The sequence below is a fragment of the Heptranchias perlo genome, chromosome X (assembly GCF_035084215.1).
Source record: "Heptranchias perlo isolate sHepPer1 chromosome X, sHepPer1.hap1, whole genome shotgun sequence".
Taxonomy (NCBI): domain Eukaryota; kingdom Metazoa; phylum Chordata; class Chondrichthyes; order Hexanchiformes; family Hexanchidae; genus Heptranchias; species Heptranchias perlo.
In genome coordinates this window covers 7680902-7703795 of record NC_090370.1, presented here as the reverse complement: position 1 = coordinate 7703795, position 22894 = coordinate 7680902, and the positions used below count along the sequence as shown (strand labels likewise).

The 22894-nt window shown below is 47.7% G+C and overlaps 1 protein-coding gene across 1 annotated transcript in view; it reads left to right on the top strand.

Moving 5' to 3' along the window:
* LOC137306952 (protein lifeguard 2-like) overlaps positions 1-22894 on the top strand; it is a 38825-nt gene that overhangs the window by 5115 nt on the left and 10816 nt on the right. The window contains exons 2-6 of the mRNA XM_067976330.1: positions 7725-7908; positions 14588-14691; positions 16185-16249; positions 20171-20224; positions 20608-20658. Of these exons, the coding sequence (XP_067832431.1) occupies positions 7725-7908; positions 14588-14691; positions 16185-16249; positions 20171-20224; positions 20608-20658 (458 nt within the window). The remainder of the gene's footprint in view (positions 1-7724; positions 7909-14587; positions 14692-16184; positions 16250-20170; positions 20225-20607; positions 20659-22894) is intronic.

Sequence of the window (22894 nt, the reverse complement as noted above, 5' to 3'; positions counted from 1 at the left end):
GTTCTCCCCCCCCCCCCTCTCCCCCCCCCCCTCTCCCCCCCCCCCCCTCTCCCCCCCCCCCTCTCCCCCCCCCCCCTCTCCCCCCCCCCTCTCCCCCCCCCACTCCCCCCCCCCTCCTCTCCCCCTCCCCTCTCCCTCTCTCCCCTCTCCCCCCTCCCTCTTTCCCCCTCTCCCCCCTCCCTCTTTCCCCCTCTCCCTCTCCCTCTCCCTCTCTTCCCCCCCCCCCCCCCTCTCCCTCTCCTCCCCCCCCCCCTCTCCCTCTCCTCCCCCCCCCTCTCCCTCTCCTCCCCCCCCCCCCCCTCTCCTCCCCCCCCCCCCTCTCCCTCTCCCTCTCCCTCTCTTCCCCCCCCCCCCTCTCCCTCTTCCCCCCCCCCCCTCTCCCTCTTCCCCCCCCCCCCCCCCTCTCCCCCCCCCTCTCCCCCCCCCCTCTCCCCCCCCCCCCCACTCTCCCCCCCCCCCCCCCTCCCTCTCCCCCCCCCCCCTCTTCCCCCCCCCCCTCTCCCTCTTCCCCCCCCCCCTCCCTCTTCCCCCCCCCCCCCTCCCTCTTCCCCCCCCCCCTCCCTCTTCCCCCCCCCCCCTCCCTCTTCCCCCCCCCCCCTCTCCCTCTTCCCTCCCCCCCCCCCCCCCTCCCCCTCTTCCCCCCCCCCCTCCCCCTCTTCCCCCCCCCCTCCCCCTCTTCCCCCCCCCCCCCCTCTTCCCCCCCCCCCCCTCTTCCCCCCCCCCTCCTCCCTCTTCCCCCCCCCCCCTCCCTCCCTCTTCCCCCCCCCCCCCCCCTCCTCCCCCCCCCCCTCTTCCCCCCCCCCCCTCTCCCTCTTCCCCCCCCCCCCCCTCTCCCTCTTCCCCCCCCCCCCTCTCCCTCTTCCCCCCCCCCCCCTCCCCCCCCCCTCCCCCTCTTCCCCCCCCCCTCCCCCTCTTCCCCCCCCCTCCCCCTCTTCCCCCCCCCCCCCTCCCCCTCTTCCCCCCCCCCCCTCCCCCTCTTCCCCCCCCCCCCCCCTCCCCCTCTTCCCCCCCCCTCCCCTCTTCCCCCCCCCCTCCCCCTCTTCCCCCCCCCCCTCTCCCTCTTCCCCCCCCCCCCCCCTCTCCCTCTTCCCCCCCCCCCCCCCCTCTCCCTCTTCCCCCCCCCCCCCCCCCCCCTCTCCCTCTTCCCCCCCCCCCCTCTCCCTCTTCCCCCCCCCCCCCTCTCCCTCTTCCCCCCCCCCCCCTCTCCCTCTTCCCCCCCCCCCCCTCTCCCTCTTTCCCCCCCCCCCTCTCCCTCTTCCCCCCCCCCTCTCCCTCTTCCCCCCCCCCCCCCCCCTCTCCCTCTTCCCCCCCCCCCCCCCCCCTCTCCCTCTTCCCCCCCCCCCCCCCCCTCTCCCTCTTCCCCCCCCCCCCCCCCTCTCCCTCTTCCCCCCCCCCCCCCCCCTCTCCCTCTTCCCCCCCCCCCCCCCTCTCCCTCTTTCCCCCCCCCCCCCCCCCCCCTCTCCCTCTTTCCCCCCCCCCCCCCCCCCCCCCTCTCCCTCTTTCCCCCCCCCCCCCCCCCCCTCCCTCTTTCCCCCCCCCCCCCCCCCCTCTCCCTCTTCCCCCCCCCCCCCCCCCCTCTCCCTCTTCCCCCCCCCCCCCCCTCTCTCCCTCTTCCCCCCCCCCCCCCCCCCTCTCTCCCTCTATATTAGACCCACTCTTTATATTATACCACTCTATCCCAGCTGTTAGTGCTTTCTGCTGATTTGGGCCATCCAATGCTACTCATTCTCCCACTCTCTAGCAAGAGAAGGCAGGCAAATACCGTTTAACGACACAGCTATTCTAGCCTCCTTAACACAAGTGAAAAGGCAATATAGATAAGACTCCTTCAAGTTACACGCTTGTGTGGGAAAAGAAAGAAAGACTTGCATTTCTATAGCGCCTTTCACGACCTCAGGACATCCCAAAGCGCTTTACAGCCAATGAAGTACTTTTGAAATGTAGTCACTGCTGTAATGTTGGAAACGCAGCAGCCAATTTGTGCACAGCAAGATCCCACATCAGCAATGAGATAATGACCAGATAATCTGTTTCATTGATGTTGGTTGAGGGATGAACATTGGCCAGGACACTGGGAGAACTCACCTGCTCTTCTTCAAAAGAGTGCCGTGGGATCTTTTACCTCCACCTGAGAGGCAGATGGGGCTTCGGTTTAATGTCTCCTCCGAGAGACGGCACCTCCGACAGTGCCGCACTCCCTCAGTACTGCACTGGAGTGTCGGCCTGGACTACGTGCTGAAGTCGCTGCAGTGGGGCTTGAGCCTTCTGACTCTGAGCCACAGCTGACGCACTGATACTAGTGGGAGAAGGGTTAAGAGGAGATTTGATAGAGGTGTTCAAAATCATGAACGGTTTTGATAGAGTAAATAAGGAGAAACTTTCCAGTGGCAGAAGGGTCGGTAACCAGAGGACACAGATTTAAGGTGATTGGCAAAAGAATCAGAGGTGACATGAAGAAACATTTTTTTAACGCAGCGAGTTGTTATGATCTGGAATGCACTGCCTGAAAGGGCGGTGGAAGCAGATTCAATAGTAACTTTCAAAAGGGACTTGGATAAATAGTTGAAGGGAAAAAATTCACAGGGCTTTGGGGAAAGAGCAGGGGGAGTGGGACTAACTGGATAGCTCTTTCAAAGAGCTGGCACAGGCACGATGGGCCGAATGTCATCCTCCTGTGCTGTATCATTCTATGAAACTATAGATCCTCCTCGTTTTCAAATCCCGGTAAGGTGTCACTGCACGTTACCTGGCTGCCCTTCTCCAGCAATACACCCCTGCGTGCACCCTCTGTACTGTAACCTCGGATTATTGCTTATTCCCCATTCCCTACACTCCACTAACAGAGGCAAGTTGTTCAGTGGCTATATCCTGACCTCTGAAATTCTGTCCCAAAACCACTTTCTTTCACAATCTTCCTCCCTGCCATCGAAAGCTGTTCTCATGGTGCCCTTTTGTGTGACGACCATTGTCGTGATTTCTCCGTTATATTACGGTGAGTTTAATGCCCTTGACATCAAGGCAGCATTTGACCGAGTGTGGCACCAAGGAGCCCTAGTAAAATTGAAGTCAATGGGAATCAGGGGGAAAACTCTCCAGTGGCTGGAGTCATACCCAGCACAAAGGAAGATAGCAGTGGTTGTTGGAGGCCAATCATCTCAGCCCCAGGACATTGCTGCAGAAGTTCCTCAGGGCAGTGTCCTAGGCCCAACCATTTTCAGCTGCTTCATCAATGACCTTCCCTCCATCATAAGGTCAGAAATGGGGATGTTCACTGATGATTGCACAGTGTTCAGTTCCATTCGCAACCCCTCAGATAATGAAGCAGTCCGTGCCCGCATGCAGCAAGACCTGGACAACATCCAGGCTTGGGCTGATAAGTGGCAAGTAACATTCGCAGCAGACAAGTGCCAGGCAATGACCATCTCCAACAAGAGAGAGTCTAACCACCTCTCCTTGACATTTAACGGCATTACCATTGCCGAATCCACCACCAACAACATCCTGGGGGTCACCATTGACCAGAAACTTAACTGGACCAGCCATATAAATACTGTGGCTACAAGAGCAGGTCAGAGGCTGGGTATTCTGCAGCGAGTGACTCACCTCCTGACTCCCCAAAGCCTTTCCACCATCTACAAGGCACAAGTCAGGAGTGTGATAGAATACTCTCCACTTGCCTGGATGAGTGCAGCTCCAACAACACTCAAGAAGCTCGACACCATCCAGGACAAAGCAGCCCGCTTCATTGGCACCACATCCACCACCCTAAACATTCACTCCCTTCACCACCGGCGCACAGTGGCTGTAGTGTGTACCATCCACAGGATGCACTGCAGCAACTCGCCAAGGCTTCTTCGACAGCACCTCCCAAACCCGCGACCTCTACCACCTAGAAGGACAAGAGCAGCAGGCACATGGGAACAACACCACCTGCACGTTCCCCTCCAAGTCACACACCATCCCGACTTGGAAATATATCGCCGTTCCTTCATCGTCGCTGGGTCAAAATCCTGGAACTCCCTTCCTAACAGCACTGTGGGAGAACCTTCACCACACGGACTGCAGCGGTTCAAGAAGGCGGCTCACCACCACCTTCTCAAGGGCAATTAGGGATGGGCAATAAATGCCGGCCTCACCAGCGACTCCCACATCCCATGAACGAATTTTTAAAAAAAATGCTGAATGCAGTCAGTTCATTATTCTGAAAGTTTAAGATAAAAATAAATACTTAAATCTGTCGTTGCTTTAGTTTAAAGGCAAACTACCAAACATTGGATTGCAATTTGATTCTCTCTTTAAAATGGGGGCCCTCATGGAGAAAGCTGATCCTCCATATAACTGGCAGCTTTAAGTGAGACAGGGGATTATAAGATTAACTAGATCAATGACAGAGTATGCTACAAGGACTGATTATTCCCTAATAATTGATTCTCCAATGGATTCCCAATGAGTCTCTAATAGATTCCCGAATGGATTCCTGATTATTTCCTAATAAGCTTCCTAATGATTCCCATGGATTTTCTGATGATAAACACACCGTTTAGCTTCAAGAATCTACAAACATCACAATTTGAAAAACCCATTTCCGGGCCAAGTTGCCAGAGTCTTTGTTCCACTCAAAATTATGACTTATCTGTGCATTTTCCATCAAGGTTGTCCTGAAAACAGAAAATATTGCACGTACACTGCATTTATTTATTTTCCCATTGTGTTTAACCTGGGGAAAAATCGAAATCTCTGCAGTCTGCAGAAGTACAGGACCAATAGCTGAAATTCCAGAATATTCTGAATCTAGTTCAATGGTTTTCAATTGTTGTCCACACCATCTTTTTTCTCTCCCACCATTATTGCCACAGAAGTAGGTTGAGAGATCTGATAGTTGGGTATTAGTGTAAGCATGTTAGTAATCTCTGATAATGGGAATTGACTGCATCACATGATCTGACAGACTACCTAATCCTCTACGTTAATACTCTTTCAATATGTAAAGGAAGGAAAAGTAGAACCACGATTTCAAGACCTCTTTATGGCTCCTGATTTTCTGAAGCTTAAATTTTTTAAAGTAATTTGAGCTATATATATATTTGGTAGTGAAATTCGCAGAGAACCTAAAAGGTAAGCTTGATGCACTATTTGTAACATTTCATCGTCGCTGGGTCAAAATCCTGGAGCTCCCTACCTAACAGCACTGTGGGAGAACCTTCATCACACGGACTGCAGCGGTTCAAGAAGGCGGCTCACCACCACCTTCTCGAGGGCAATTAGGGATGGGCAATAAATGCCGGCCTTGCCAGCGACGCCCACATCCCATGAACGAATAATTTTAAAAATCTAGCAGGCGATACAAATTGAGCGCAGGGGAACGATTCTGTTTTCTCTAATCTGCGCTGTTCTGTCGATGTAAGTCGAGGACATCTGATGCCAATTAGGGTGGTGCGGTGTTTATTGCACGGATGAAAGGCTGGCGTTGTAACCCATGAACGGAGAAGTTGCAAATAAGCTAGGTAGGCCTTCCTCGAGTGTGACTGACCATGCCAGATACTGTCCCCACCTCTTATCAACATACCAGCATGCAGATCACCGACTCTGTAATTTATTGTAGCGAAAGACTTGCAGTTAGATGCACCTTTCACAACCTCGGAATGTCCCAAAGCAACAAAGTGTAGTCACTGTTGTAATGTAGGAAACACAGCAGCCAATTTGTGTGCAGCAAGGTCCCACAAACAGCAATGAGATCATAAGAAATAGGAGCAGGAGTAGGCCAATCGGCCCCTCGAGCCTGCTCCGCCATTCAATAAGATCATGGCTGATCTGATCCTAACCTCAAATTTATGTCCAATTTCCTGCCTGCTCCCCGTAATTCCCTTTACTTCTAGTAAACTGTATATTTCTGTCTTTGTGATGTTGGTTGAGTAGTAAATATTGGCCAGGATACTGGTGAGATGTCCCCCTACCCCTCTTCAAGGTATTGCCATGGGATCTTTTACATCCACCTGAGAGGGCAGATGATTAATGTCTCATGGCTCGTCCGACAGTGCTGCCCTCCCTCGGTACTGCGCTAGGAGTATCAGCCTACGTTTTGTGCCCAAGTCGCTGGAGTGGGACTTGAAACCACGACCTTCTGACTCTGAGGCGAGAGTGCTACCCACTGAGCCACAGCTGACACTTAATATAAGTAGTTATCCAGTTTAGAAAGCTTTTAGTTGTACATGCCTCACACATTGGAGCCGTGCCTGTGCTTCTGCCTGTTTATAGTCTCCACGTCTCCCTGTGTAAGCTGAGGTTTACAGGGACTGAGTCAAAGGTTATCCCCAGTTTTAAGCACAGCCGGCCATGCTTATTGGGGTGCGAACCGCTGCAGTTTGAAGCGTCGTTTGCAGGAGAAAAAAATGAAAAGCAGATTAAATTGTTGATCAAAATTTTTCACTGGACATACTGCTACAAAAGGCTGTTGTACTGAGGGACAGTTGAGTATTTTTGGGATACTTTTTATGCAGGCAACCTGTCCTCCAGCCTCCACTAATGCCACCCTGCATTTCGCTGATGGGAATTCACGACCGTATTCTTGGGTGACTTTCCCTCCCTCACTACCTGTCGGATAGCACTTAATCCTCTCACTGTCTTCTCCATGATGCACAGCTGAGAACAGGAACTTACTATGTTGGGAAATTACAGGGCAAACTCTACATCGTATCACTCCCCGCCATACAGAGTTTTCACAGGGGTGTTTTTGTGAATTGGTAATTCAACATCTGCAAATGTTTTGACGCACATCCCTGCACGTTTTGGTATTTTGAGCATTGCCAACAATCTTACATAATTTTTTTAAATGGCTCAGTAAAAGAAACCTGGATGGAGAGGAAATATCAGAGCCAGCCATTAATCTTAATGTATTTGTTGTTGGATTACACCCATCCCTGAGAAGGAGTTGGTGGGCTGCCTTCTAGATTTTTTTTTTTAACGTAACTGGGGGCTTGCTCGGCCACTGCAGTGGACATTAACAGTCAGCCAGGCAGTGCTGGACTGGAGTCGTGTGTCGGTCAGACCAGGCAAGGTTGGTAGTTTCTCATCTCTGTAGGACGTTAGTGAACCAGTTGGGTTTTTACAACAATCCACCAACTTTCGTGGCCATTTTGTTCTTGGCGGCAGCCTACAGATTACTAGATTCATTGAGTTTGATCTCACTTGCTATAGCAGGATTTGAACTCGCCACCTCTTGGGTTGCTAGTATCAGTACCATAATCACGACACCATCGTTAGTTGGTCTCAGGTTTGACCATGGTGGGGGGAGGGGGCATTACAGATGGTTCTTGTGGCTCTGGGTCAGGGAGTGGAAATATCAGCCAAGGTTCCTATTCCTAATCGCTCTCGAGTAACCCCTGGATTAGCTCATTAACATCAACTGAAGGCAGGCTACTTGGACAAGTTGCCTGGGGGGTTGCTGGTGTCTATGGGACTGTACCTCAGCACGAGGTGGGAGGGAGGGGGATTTGATATGGGAAGGACAACACCATGATTGGGTTACACAGAAGGGGAATCAGTGGGCGCAATCCATTCTATCGTGGATTCCACCACACTCATTAATGCCCCAATAAACATGGGAAACGAACCAAAAACCTCTAAATAGGATGAAGAGGAGGATAGCTTGGTGCAGCTCCAAGAACCCCCGGCCAATACAACAGTCCAAACCCAGTCTGATGTATTTTGCCTTTCTTTCTTTGCAGCTTTTTGCCCCTGACAAAACCCCAAATCAAGAAGGTCAGCAGGGAGGCACCGAGAAAAGAGAGCCCATGTCTGCATCAACTGCTCCACCCAGTTATGAGGAGGCAACTGCGAGCGTCAAGAATAACTCGCCATCGCCATCGCCATCGGCACCTATGCACCCCAGCTGGGCCTACGTGGATCCAAGTAAGTGAACCGTTAGCGAACCCTTTTAAAGATTGCCGTCGTACCTTCGTTTATACCTTCTATTTTAACGCTCGTTTTTTTCCCCCTTGGACGTTTGGTGTCCCAAGTGGTGAGCACCATGACCTGGCTGTGAGTGGAGGCATGAGGCCTACCCACAGGCCTCTGCTCTTCTGTAAGCCTGTTGCTAGGAGGTTCCCTTGCAAGATTTAGCTGGCATGGCGTGCCCACTTCGATTTTGTTTCTACTCCTTGTGGGGAGGCAGCCAGAGTCTCCTCACACCCTTCCCCCTTTCCCCATGATCTGGTTGAGATGGATAAGGTGCCATTGGTACAGGGGGAAGTCATTTTGAGTGTAAATGCTCTCTCTACAACTCAGTGACCTAACACATTGCTATACCAGTTTGCTCTGCTGCCTGGCCACCGTGTTGGACTGCAGCACCATGAATGCTTGATCTTTGTACATTATAGTCATAAGGGTGGTCAGGGTTGCCAACTCTGGTTGGACGTATTCCTGGAGGTTTCATCACATGACCTGCCTCCAACCGCCCCGCCCCCACACTCCCACCATTGGCCATCAGACATGTCTGGCTCGGTGTTCCGCTTTTCCACAGCCAATTGTAAAGCAAACAGACTCTTCATTACCCAATTGGATAATTTGTGACTGTCAGTCAAATAGCCTTTTTTCCCATGTCCAATAATTTTATAACTAATAAACAGGAGCATTCAAAGAAAATTTTTAAAAACACTTTTTTTATAGCCCTTATGATTTTTCTCCCAGGTGTTCCTCGTAGCATTGTCCAGGAGATTGATCTTTAATTCCTGGAGACTCCAGGGCAATCCTGGAGGGTTGGTAACCTTCTTGATGGTTTGATGAAGTGGCAGTTTGGGGGTAGGCTCCTGCCAACAGTTCCCTATGTGTCGGGTTCTGGATCTCGGGCGTGCAGGGGTTGGGAGAGGCTGATTAGAAACCAGGTGCTACCCCCAGAAGGAGCACGATGGAGAACATCTCCCCAGGCCACTGTCTCACACTCGCACAATAACAATCAGTCACGGAACAGCATTGACAGAGGCATGGGAGCCATCTGCATTACCCATCTCCTTGAGTAGGAACGGTTTGTGCCACAGGGAGCCCAAGTGAGGAAGAGAAGACGTAGAATAACACTTGCGTAAAAGATCCCATGGCACTATTTCGAAGAAGAGCAGGAGAGATCGCCCCAGTGTCCTGGGCCAATATTTATCCCTCAACCAACATCACTAAAACAGATTATCTGGTCATTATCACATTGCTGTTTGTGGGATCTTGCTGTGTGCAAATTGCCTGCCGTGTTTCCTACATTACAACAGTGACGACACTTCAAAAGTACTTCATTGGCTATAAAGCACTTTGGGACATCCTGAGCTTGTGAAAGGCGCTATATAAATGCAAGTTCGTTCTTTCTGAGGAAAAAAATAATGAATTTTCAGTGATTGTGATGTCATGTCAGCTGCTGGGTCTTTACAGTTTTTGTTGTAAACAAACATGAAGTGTCTTGCAAGACAGGTTGCCATGGCAGTGACTTGGACTTTTGAATATAACCCACAGTGCAATCTGTTGTGTTCAAAGCTGACAGGAAATTCGTTACACATGAGAAACTGGATTTAATATGTGATATTGACAGATGGTAACAGTGTGTGTTAATAACGCCGTTTTCCCTTACTTACTGGGCACATGACCATGAGATAGGCTTCTAAAAGGAAGCTCTGTGTATATACTGGGAGCAAAGTCCCCCAGAGACACTCCCAGTTCCGCTACCATAACTTCGGCAAAAGTGTAGCAGAAACACGGGGTTAATTTTAACTGATCTCACCAGGAGTTGAGGGGGGGGCAGTGGTGAACCCACAGAATTGGGTAGAATGCCGCTTTTTTCAATGGAGAGTAAAATGCGCCCCCACTGTAGTTATTAACTTGTCTGTGCCCGTCTGCCCGTTTACTTTGTCCTCGTTGGTTCAGTGGGTTTTAAAAAAATTATTCATATCAATATAGTTTAATATCACTTTTCTCATTGCAACATTTGTTTCCAAAATATTTTGTTGAGTGAATGAAAATAAAATTAATGAATTATGTTTAAATTATCAATATAATACTTTTATATACAAATATGTACAATACATGTGTGCAATTTTCTCCAATCTGACAAAGCTCTATTTAAAAGCTAATTTTCAGGGCTAACATTGTATTATATTGCTAGAATCTGATAAAATTCTATTTAAAAGCATCCTTTTAATTGACATTGTGACTGCTATTTTTGAACAAGCTAATAAAATATTTAAATGCTATTGTCTTACACTTCCTAGAGAGGATGATCGAAAGGAGGGCAAGCGATCAGGAGGGAGATGACTGGGAGGGGGGGGTCGAGGTAGCCATCGGGAGTGGAGGCACCGATCGGGATGGGGGTGGGGGTGGGGGTGGGGGGGGGTGGTGGTGGTGGTGGTGGGTGGGAGTTGGGTTGGCTGGCAATGGCCCATAGTTTTAATGTTCAGGTGAGTTTTTTAAGGATTGCCGGTTAGGCCTCCTCTAAAGAAAGACTTGCATTTATATAGAGCCTTTCATGTCCTTTGGACATCCCAAGGCACTTTACAGCCAATGAAGTACTTTTGAAGTGTAGTCACTGTTGCAATGTAGAAAATACAGCAGCCAATTTGTGCACAGCAAGATCCCACAAACAGCAATTAGATAATGACCAGGTAATTTGTTTTAGTGATGTTGGTTGATGATAAATATTGGCCAGGACACCAGGGAGAACTCCCCTGCTCTTCTCCGAAATAGCGGCATGGGATCTGTTACGCCCACCTGTTTAATGTCTCATCCGAAAGACGGCACCTCCGACAGTGCAACACTCCCTCAGCACTGCACTGGGAGTGTCAACCTGGATTATGTGCTCAAGTCTCTGGAGTGGGACTTAATCCCATGACCTTCTGACTCAGAGGAGAGAGTGAAACCCAGTGAACCCTAGTACCTGGAAAATTGGGTCAATCTGCAATGGGGGGAGGCGGAGTCAGTGGAAGAATGAGCAGCCACAGCTCTATTGCCAATAATGGTGTAGAGCTGTAAAATGCCCCCAGACTTGCACGAAAATAAATCCCATACACGATGGGCACTGTGACCATACTGTTTGCCACAGGGTGGCACTGCAACCAGTTTTGATACCAAATGGCATATTATTGCAGAAGCAAATGGTAGCCACTGAGGGGAGATGTTCACTGCTTTGTGAACAGTAATTGCTGCAGCAGCGTCTGCCGTTAGTCAGACTTGCCCCTACACCCTTCAGCTCAAAACATTTTTGCCCACTAATTTTCTGGAAGTGCGAGCTGATAACAGAGCAGCGAGGGGAAACAGGGCATCTGGGACCTGAGTGAACAGGGCAAGCAACTGGGTATCTCCTTAACGAATGAGATTGAAGGATTGGGAAATGCACAGCAGAAGGACTGAGAAGGAGGGTGAATTAAAGGGGGCGATTTCAATGTCGAATCAGGTACAGGGAGAGAGGGAAAGAAAGATTGGTTCGAGAGAGAGAAAAAAGAGACAAAGGTAAAGTAAGATTTTTTTAAAATGTAAGGAGTCTTACAACACCAGGTTATAGTCCAACAGCTTTATTTGAAATCACAAGCTTTCGGAGGCTTCCTCCTTCGTCAGGACGAAGGAGGAAGCCTCCGAAAGCTTGTGATTTCAAATAAAACTGTTGGACTATAACCTGGTGTTGTAAGACTCCTTACATTTGTCCACCCCAGTCCATCACCGGCATCTCCACATCATTGTAAAAATTTGACATTTTTAAAATCTCCTAAAGCAATTCACAACCTGAAGGAACGAGACTCCACACTTATAATAGTTAATTTTCGGTGTCAGAAAGGTTGATTGGCAGTCATTAAAACTGTACTTACACTTGTAATGACTTGACTTAACTAAACTCAGCACAGAAAAGTTCATATTTACGGTGCTAATACAGGAACTTCACGACATTCAATGCACGTCAAGGGTGAGTCAGACAGCGAGATGTCCTTTTCGCTAAGCTAATGGCGGAGTGGCGCAACTTGGGCAGCAACTTTTGGATAGTCGCATTTAACCGCACATCTGCCCCTCCTCTGAAGTTGCTGTACCATTTACACATAAATAACAGCAAGTGCCATTAGCCTTATTATTTTGTGGAGATGCCGGTGATGGACTGGGGTTGACAATTGTAAACAATTTTACAACACCAAGTTATAGTCCAACGATTTTATTTGAAATCTACAAGCTTTCAGAGGCTTCCTCCTTCCTCAGGTAAATGTCAGGAACTCCTCAAAGCCTACGCAATATAAACAATACATGGTGATTACAGACTGCAGTTGCAAAGGCAGTCTGTAATCACCATGCCTTATTATTTTGACAGCAAAATCTGGTCCCATATTCATCCCTCAACCTGCATCACTAAAACAGATTAACTTGTAATCTATCTCATTGCTGTTTGTGGGATCTTGCTGTGCGAAAATTGGCTGCAGCGTTTCCTACATTACAACAGTGACTACACTTCAAAAGTACTTAATTGGCTGCAAAGCTCTTTGGGACGTCCTGAGGTCGTGAAAGGCGCTATAGAAATGCAAGTTAATTAATTAATTTCCCAGTTATTGGCAGCATATGTTGTATAAAGAAGCGAAACGGGGAGATTTACAACTGGTTCCAGACGGATATCCAGTACTGGTGTGATGGTTTGAAAAGATTAATAAGAAAACCACAATGGGTCTGCTCTGGCTCTTGCGGTGGGAAACATATCCTCAGCCAGTCCCTGGACAAGCACAAGCATGATATTCTGGTTAATGAAGTGTTGAGTAAGTAACAGGAGATCCTTATAGTTGACATAATTAAAGGGACTGTTTGATGCAGTGCTTTCGAAAAGTGCCGGAACGTAGTGTTTGAGTTATTAATCAGTAGGTTGGAAAATATTCGGAATCAATTTTTAAAGAAAAATGGTCCACTGGTTTACATACTGATGCAGTTGTCTATTTTCCTGCCGTAGGTTTCACAGGAGCGTGTGCTGAAAAATGAGTCTTTTGGCATAATTCTGCATATTAGTATAGTAGGATCGGGTTGGCCATGGAGGGGGGTATTTTGGACGGTGGTGCACAGGACTATCCTACCTTTTCTGGGGATGTTATTGGGTTGGATTCTAAACCCAAAGATGGTACGAAGCAGATGAGTGCTCTGTTCCCCAGCTTGACGACTGCAAGAGTTCACCTAAAATGTTAAATGTTTAGAAACATAGAAAATAGGGGCAAGAGTAGGCCATTCGGCCCTTCGGGCCTGCTCCACCATTCAAAATGATCATGGCTGATCATCTCACTCAGTACCCTGTTCCTGCTTTTTCCCCATATCCCTTGATCCCTTTAGCATTAAGAAATATATCTATCTCCTTCTTGAATACATCTAATGACTTGGCCTCCACTGCCTTCTGTGGTAGAGAATTCCACAGGTTCACCACCCTCTGAGTGAAGAAATTTCTCCTCATCTCAGTTCCAAATCGCATACCCCGTATCCTGAGACTGTGACCCCTGGTTCTGGACTCCCCAGCCATCGGGAACATCCTCCCTGCATCTAGTCTGTCTAGTCCTGTTAGAATTTTATATGTTTCGATGAGATCACCTCTCTTCTAAACTCTAGTGAATATAGGACTAGTCGACCCAATCTCTCCTCGTACGTCAGTCCTGCCATCCCAGGAATCAGTCTGGTAAACCTTTGTTGCACTCCCTCCATGGAAAGGACATCCTTCCTCAGATAAGGAGACCGAAACTGCACACAATACTCCAGATGTGGTCTCACCAAGGCCCTGTATAACTGCAGTAAGACTTCCCTGCTCCTGTACTCAAATCCTCTTGCAATGAAGGCCAACATACCATTCGCCTTCCTAACTGCTTGCTGCACCTGAATGCTCGCTTTCAGCAACTGGTGTACAAGGACACCCAGGTCTCGTTGCACCTCCCCTTTTCCCAATCTATCACCATTCAGATAATAATCTGCCTTTCTGTTTTCACAACCAAAGTGGATAACCTCACATTTATCCACGTTATACTGCATCTGCCATGTTCTTGCCCACTCACCCAACTTATCTAAATCGCATTGGATTGGACTGTAAAAAGAAAGAAAGATACGCGCATTTATATAGCTCCTTTCACGATCTCAGGACGTCCCAAAGTGCTTTACAGCCAATGAAGTACTTTTGAACTGTAGTCACTGTTGTTAGGCAGGAAATGCAGCAGCCAATTTGTGCACAGCAAGATCCCATAAACAGCAATGTGATAATGACCAGATTTTTTTTTAAGTGATGTTGGTTGAGGGATAAATATTGGCTAGGATACTGAGGAGAACGCCCCTGTTCTTCAAATAATGCCGTGGCATCTTTTATAGTCCACCTGAGAGGGTAGACAGGGCCTTGGTTTAATGTTTTATCTGAAAAGACTGACCTCTGACAGTGCAGCACTCCCTCAGTACTGCACTAGAGTGTCAGCCTGGACTTTGTGCTCGAGTCCCGGGCTTGAACCTGCGACCTTCTGACTCAGAGGCAAGAGTGCTACCCACTGAGCCATGGTTGACGTGGCGGTCTTGTTTTGTAAAGGTGTTTATCTTGGTCCTGGACTGATGGATGCTTTCCATATCTCGCTTTGTTTAGGTCGCAGCCCTAGTTATGGAAGCGGAGGCTTTTCTGGGGAGAGTGAGATGTTTTCTTCGTTCAGCTGGGATGATAAGAATGTCCGACGGGTGTTCATCAGAAAGGTAATTGGTTCCACAGCAGAGGCGGAGTCACTGGTGGGAGCATTGTCAAATGCAACAAGAAGTCCAACTTGCTCTTGTTTGTTGCCCTTTCTCTCTTCCTATTTCTTTCTTGTCATTCTTTCTACTCTCCTGTTTTCTTTCTGTCCCTTTCTCCCCCCCCCCCCCCACCTTGCATAGTTCGGTCCTTTCTTTCCCCCCCCCCCCCCCCCCCCCCCCCCGCTTTCTTTGTGTTTCATTTCGCAGATGAAGTAGGGAGGGAGGAAGGAGGTTTGTGTGGAACATAAACACCAGCATAGACCAGTTGGGCCGAATGGCCTTTTTCTGCGCAGTAGATTCTACATAATGTAATTTCCGTAGTTTTCTTTTTACAAATTCCTCACTCCAAGCACACTGTAAAGCTGGGTTCATCATTGAATGGGCACAGCCTAAAAATGGTTGCAACTGATAGCGGGTGAATGCTTTATGCACTCCTATGGCTCCTATTTTAGCATGTTAACTGATTTGAAAGAAACTGGTTAATAGATGTATTAAAATAGCACCCAGAGGAATGTATAACAGCCTTGAATTTCCTCCATATTTGCGCCCAGAGGCACGCGCAAATCAATTTCACGCCCTTAAAGATTGCGGAATTTTGAGCGTTAGTGAGTTACGATGGCAGTACAACACGCCCGAATCTCCTGGATCTTTTGAGGCTGTCCATCGATCTCTCTCTGCCCGAACGTAACTCTGCCCATAACACTATCCCCGCCCTCAAGTTCCAAAGGCCCACATATGAGTTTCTCTTCAAATTACGACCAGATTTTCAGATGCAGCAGGAAACAGTCATTTTTCTGGTCTTTTATTGCAATTTTTTTGTGTTATTTTTTAAATTTATCCTCACTGAGACCAGCTCTGTATTTTCTGTTCTTTTTTGAATGCAATATTATGGCATCAGTCACTTTAAAAACTGAAAAGCTTCCCCAATTGTAAGTTCTTAAACATGCTATGCCTGTTGGGCATGAAGGATGGTTAAATGAGTCGAAACTTAAATTTTCATACTTAGACGAGAAATATCAGGTGTGAGTTTGGCAGTTTCCTTGGTTTAGGCTGATTTACGCTCCATTTACATTTGGGCGTATTCCAATGAGATACGCAGGAAATTTTGAATGTAACTTGACATCGGCAGAATGGGCGCATTTTTGGGTCTAACTTCCGGGTTGTGCCTGCAGAGGAAATTCCAGGCCGCTGAGGGCATCAGAGTTGGTTTGAAATAACACTGTGCTGTTGTACAAACGCTTCACAGGGCCGTGGACAGCTGTTTTTCTGCAGGTGTTAACCCGTTTATTTTAACTGAGGTAACGCCTCTGCTAAAATAGCAAACAAAGGAAATTTGTGCAAGTGCGTTTTAAGTGTTTGTCGACTAATATCACACAGCGTTATTTCAAGGCCCTGGTTCCTTTGCTGTTTTGTTATCCTGTGCTAGTGGCTAATGGCTTGTTCTTCCCTGTTTGCAGGTCTATGTTATCCTGATGATTCAGCTCTCCTTCACAGCTGGAGTTATTGCCCTGTTCACATTCTGGTAGGAGGTTATTGCTTCTGTCTTAACAGTGATGGTTTTTGGTTAAGCCAGTCTGTTGACTGACTTCACTGTGTCACTGCAATGTAACTGTGGAATATTGAAGGATCTGCTAGGGCAATAGTGAACGAGGAGATGTATTTATTGTGGTTTTGAATTGGATTCTAGACTTAATCATTGATAGTAGAATTTTTTTTCTCTCTGTGTTTAATTTTTTTTGTGGAATCGTCAAACTAAAGGGTGTTAGCACTGGGGGATGGAACACTTTTCTATTTCAGGTACCCAGTGTCGTGACGAGGTGATGAGTAAACCTCCCTCTGCCCATCTCCAACGATGTGCCTCAACTACAATGTCAGCAAAGTGTCCCCTACTGAATGAATGAGGAACAATGGGCGGGTAGCTGTGGGAGCTGGCAGAGGGGCGAGCAGGATAGCATGCATGTTCTTGTGGCATCTGTGATGATGAAGTGCCAAATTGGAGCAACTCAGTTTGTGGGCCTGAACCCACTTAGAACTGGGTTAAGACTACCCAAGCTCATTTGACATTGGGCCGCTGGAGATAGGAGACCTTCGTTACTTTATATGTGGTCTGGATTCAAACGCAAGCTCCAGAGGAGAAAGAAGAGTGTACCACCAAGTACTTATTGGCCACATTATTACATTGTTCACCACCCCCCCCACCCTTTCTTTTGGATTTCCTGACTGCCATACGGAGAAGGCACATACTTGACCTGCTCCCAAACCTCTACCAATGCCAGTCTAGAGCTGGTTGCTAGAAGGTGCTTGACTTCAGCCTGGCACAACTTGCCCTCCAATTTTTCCCTCCCCTCCCACACCATGAGCTACTGTCTGATATTTCCTCTCTTTCCCCACCCCCACACCAACACAACGGAGAATGTGAGCTGACAACGTGAAGCACCACAGGTGTATCTCCGCTACGGGAGAGCACACCTGACAATAACCTGAAAGTTGAATTCTCCGTCTTGTCTCAAGTCGTGTTAAATGATCTGGTCAGTATTCTTTCCTGGTTTAGCTTGACAATATTCAGCAGGCAGACACGGTCCCGTGCACCGAGGGAGCAGAGAATCGGGAGAGCAGAACCTGCGCCAATCTCGGTCAGGCCTGCAATTCAGCGCTTTTCTGCATTTCGCCAGCTGCGCCCATTTTGTGCACTTGCCTCATTTAGGCCTCAGACCTGACGCAAAAAGTGGTTAAATAAACGCCTTGCACAATCCCGCGCTATTTGTGTTTCCTCTTTTTTTTTCCTCTTGCGTCCATTTGGAATGGGAGCGAGGGAGGCACCATGGGGGAAGTCACTCTTAATTTGACTTTGTTTCTTGTTGTAACTGAAGCTTTTCAGTGGTTCTTTGGCATTTTTTTTCCATATTTGTGCAATTTTTCTGAGAAAATTTTGAGTTTTGTTTAACTCCTTAGCAACCAGCTTACCTTAAAGGGCCTCAAGTACAGTATTTTATGGTTGAGGTGATTAAATAATGAAAGACGGCAAGCCAGGGAGACCTGCAGGCACCAGACTCTATCTGCAAACTGTGGCATGTGCATATGCCAAAGAGCAAAAGGGGTAACTGTCTCGGCTTGCTCTGAGTCAGCAGGGCAGAGCTTTGCCATCTGCAGAAAGGGCACCAGCCAATTTGCAACATGGGATAGCTTCTGCCAGTGGTTGGCATGCTCACCACTGTCCTGAACCATTATGCCTGTGGCTCGATCCCAGCTAGCACTGCAATATCAGGTAATGTTCTGCCGACACTTGGACCAAACAGGTGACTGATGCGTCAGGCAGTATGGCCGGCACTTTCACTGAATCGCACGACACAGCTGCCCAATGTCGCGTTGCTGCTTCGTTACCCAAAGTACGGGGATTACTGACGATTGGGATGTGTTCAACCTGAAGCCTATCCTGGGTGTTGGTAAGCAACCATGTTTGTGCTACAATGTGAAGCCCTTGGAAGATGTTGAGTGTGGCACGGCTTTCAATTGTAAGTTGCATCTTGAATGTTTGCCCTGCTGAAGTATGGGTGTGCATGAGATGCAATGACCGAGCTGTAAGGTTGCGTGAGGGCTTGGTTTGGACTAGCAGTACATGTTGAACAGTTTGACACGCAATGCTTTGTGGCATGTAGTCTTGGGCCACCTACCTGGCGCATGGTATTGATACTTAAAGTGTGCCATCTGTGGGCAGTGTTGAGTCTGGCTCACCACCTCCTGGTGCACTACCATCCTCTGGGGAGGCATCCCTGTAGTGGCGAACAGGGCCACCCTCCTTGCACCCGCCTCATGGCGAAGGGAGCATCCCAAGCGGCATGCTCCCTTCGCCAGCCATCATACTGGTTGGGTACAGCACCATTCTGCCATCTGCCCACAGACTCCGTTCCTCACCTCCACGTTGGACTGTCCCTCCTTTTGGCCTCACCAGTCAATTCTTCCCATCCAACAATTTTTGGCCTTTTTAATCTTCATAATATATGTGGCCACTTACCTTTAAGCTGCTGCAGCCTTTTAATTTTGACCAGCAGGTCTTCAAGGGCTGCATGCTCTGGATTCATTGGGCCCACCCTTGATTACACTCCCTGTGCAAGACTCAAGTTGTGCAGGGAAAGTGTTTCAATGAGATTCACTGACTATTTAGCTGGGATCACTGAGAATATATTCATGTCAAGAAATATGGCATTTATTTAATCATCAAAGGTTTAGACTTCGTCTGATTACAAAGGGTCAGTTTTCAAAAATAATAACCATACTTGCATTTACGTACTGGGTTATGATGTAAAAATGTCTCAAAGCATTTCACGTAGTGAATTACCCGCTGCCATTTTGTGCACAGCAAGATCCCACAAACAGCAATGAGATGAACAATCAGTTAATCTTTTTTTCTGTGGTGTTGGTCAATGGAGCAATGTTGACCCAGGAGAACTCACCTGCTCTTCTTAGGAAAGTGCAATGGGATCTTTAACGTTCACTTGAAAGATAGGACCTCAATTTAAAGGGCAGCACTTCAGTCAATGTTGCACTCCCTTAATACTGCATTGGAGTTGGGCTCGAACCAACTTCCTTTTGTCCCAGAGGTGAGAGTTCAGCTGACAATGACCTTCTTTGTCAATTTGCTACTTTTCCCCCCACCCACACTTTTTAAAGCTTCCACCTCCACAAAGGGCACACAGTTTGCTCCTGAGTTAGTGAGTTTTTTTTCAAAAAATATACTTTATTCATAAAATTTGTAGCAATACATACAGTTGTCATATCACATTCGAATCGTATACAATACAGATTATACAATTTGCAGGTTACATCAAGTACAGTTCAATGAAACACATTGTACATAATTACAGTTCATGACACTCTGGGGTGTCTCATTGCATTACACTCAATACAGATTACTGATTACAGATTCATTACAGATACATCAATTTGAATTTTACATTCTGCCCGAGGGGGTTTTTCCCTGATTGCAGCCCCTCGGTATACATTGGCGGGAAGGCTCTAAACAGTTGCCTTTCCCCACAGAGCCTTTGCGGCGGCCGCACCCATCCTCAGTGCGTCCCTGAGCACGTAGTCCTGGATGTGCCAGTCTGCAACACTCGGTCGAGGACAGCTCCTTGCACTGGAAGACCAGCAGGTTTCGGGCAGACCAAAGGGCGTCTTTCACCGAGTTGATGGTCTTCCAGCATGAGTTAGTGATGCCATGAACTCACAGCTAATTTTGTCCTGACTTTGTGACTGACTGAGCAGTGCCAGTGAGAGAGACCTTCTCATCCCACTCTCTGCCAGGTCGAGGCGGGCGGGGGGGGGGGGCGGTCTTCCCTTGGACCATGAGACCGGTTATCCTACAATTAAAGCACGAATGTCTCCTGTATTTCCATTCCAGGTTGTGGCTAATTTCGCTCTGAAATTTTATTTCTTTCCTGTTTAGCGACCCTGTCAAGATTTACATCCAGGCACATCCTGGCTGGTATTGGGCTTCATAGTAAGTGTGAATTATTTGTGTCTCAATTCCTATGTCATCAATATGTGTGAAAATGTGTCTCCATACCTGTGTAGCGTGTGCGCGTATCTGCATGTTTGTATACTTTGTGTGTCTCTGTGTGAGTGTAAATGCTTATGTTCCACCTATGTGCATGCCCCATAGAGAAGACGGTGCACTACCTTTAAGGGGAAGCTAGATAAGTACATGAGGGAGAAAGGAATAGAAGGTTATGTTGATAGGATTAGATGAAGAGGGAAGGGAGGAGGCTTCTGTGGAGCATAAACACTGGCATAGACCTGTTGGGCCGAATGGCCTTTTAATTCTATGTAAACATTTAATAGCCCTGATTGCAGCCTCTTTAACACCTCTTTTCCTATTCACAGTGCTGTATTCTTTGTTACCTATATGACCCTGGCCTGCTGCACTGGACCAAGGTAATTCTATTTAGGCAGAGTTTTCCTTTAGTGAAACTGTGCACTATAGATTATACGACTCAATTAGCTATTCAAATGGTTAATATTGACGTATGATATGACTGGAAGGTGCATGGATTGTATATTTTTAATTCTTCTCTGCTTAATAAACCAGTGGTTAGTGTAATGAATGCCTGTGTATGGTTTATTCATGTGGAGGACATTTTGTGTGGCTCTGTGGAATTTTTTTTTGAAGTGACAGCTAAACCCAAACCCTAAATGATTTGAACTAACCCTGATTTGAATCACCGGTCCATGGCTTTTGTAGGCCTCAAAAAGATGAGGAGAACTCTGCCTTATAGCAGACCTCGGAGTTCCTAAAACAAGACTTTTTTTTTTCCCCACCCCGTCCCCAAGGCCAATTCCTTTTTTCATTTGGGTCAAGAAATAGTTGTCCATTTGAGAGTGCGAGATCAGTGAATTTACCTTTTATTTTGTGGGGGAGATTCTTCTGGGTCTGTGCCAGATGCATTGCGTGGTAAATATCGGAAAATCGGTAGGTCAAAGCACACGTCTGCAAAGGAACCTGCCCAATATTTCGATATTCCTTCGGCCCAGGTGTTCGTGCGCCTGGGCCCAGACCCAGGAAAATCTCCCCTTATGCCTTTCGCCTTGATAGTTATTTATTTTCTATAAAAGAAAATCTTGAATTTCTATAGCGTCTTTCAGGACGTCCCAAAGCACTTTATAGCCAATTAAGTACTTTTGAAGTGTAGTCACTGTTTATATTTGTTCATGGGATGTGGGCGTCGCTGGCAAGGCCGGCATTTATTGCCCATCCCTAATTGCCCTTGAGAAGGTGGTGGTGAGCCGCGTTCTTGAACCGCTGCAGTCCGTGTGGTGAAGGTTCTCCCATAGTGCTGTTAGGAAGGGAGTTCCAGGATTTTGACCCAGCGACGATGAAGGAACGGCGATATATTTCCAAGTCGGGATGGTGTGTGACTTGGAGGGGAACGTGCAGGTGGTGGTGTTCCCATGTGCCTGCTGCTCTTGTCCTTCTAGGTGGTAGAGGTTGCGGGTTTGGGAGGTGCTGTCGAAGACTGTTGTGACGTAGGAAACATGGCAGCCAATTTGCGTACAGCAAGGTCCCACAAACAGCAATATGATAATGACCAGATAATCTATTTTTAAGTGTTGGTTGAGGGATAAATATTGGCCAGGACATTGAGCCAATGGCTTATCTGTATCTTAACTCCAACTAGCTGCCTTGGTTCCATTACCCTTAATACCCTTACCTAACAAAAATCTATCATAGAGTTATACAGCATGGATAGAGGCCCTTCGGCCCATCAATCTGAGTTTTGAATTTTCAATTGACCCCCAGCCTTAACAGCTTTTTGGGGGAGAGAGTTCCAGATTTCCATTACCCTTTGTGTGAAGAAGTGCTTCCTGACATCACCCCTGAACGGCCTAGCTCTAATTTTAAGGTTATGCCTCTTTGTTCTCCCCCCACCAGAGGAAATAGGGTAGATAGTTTTTCTCTCTATCACCTCCTTTAATCATATTAAACACCTCAATTAGATCACCCCTTAAGGAGGAATCCTGGGGGAAGTTTAAAGGTCACTCCACCCCTTCCAAGGCTCTTTTTTTGGTGACCTCTCAAACGGGTCCCATTGATAACATATACAATGCTGCCACATGGAGTAAACATCACATGTTTACTAAACGTTACTGTCTAAATTGAACTGTCGCACTCTTTTAGTAGATCTACCCTGACTGGTGGTGTTATGGTTGCTACCCGGGGCCTTGCCCTTCCCATTTTTGTATTACTTTGACATACTCCCAGGCTGATATAAAGTGAAGATAGACTACCTACCTGGTAGGGCTGCTTTATTGTTTGAACGGTATGCACAATGATCACCTCAAACTGTCCCTAGGATTGCCAACTGTAGTTGGACATATTCCTGGAGGTGTCATCACATGACCACCTGCCTCCCACTGCCCCGCCCCCACACTGCTGCCATTGGTTGTCCAACATGCCTAGCCAATTGGAAAGTGAACAGACTCTTCATTACCTGATTGGAGTGATTCTTGACCGTCAGACAAACAGCCTTTTTTTCTCATCTCCAATATTTTTATAACCAATAAACAAGTGTTCAAAGATTTATTTAAAAAAAAAAACACTTTTTTTAATGCCCGTATGATTTTTTTTTTTCCCCCCTGCCTCACAGCAGTGGCCTAGAGATTTGTCTTTAAT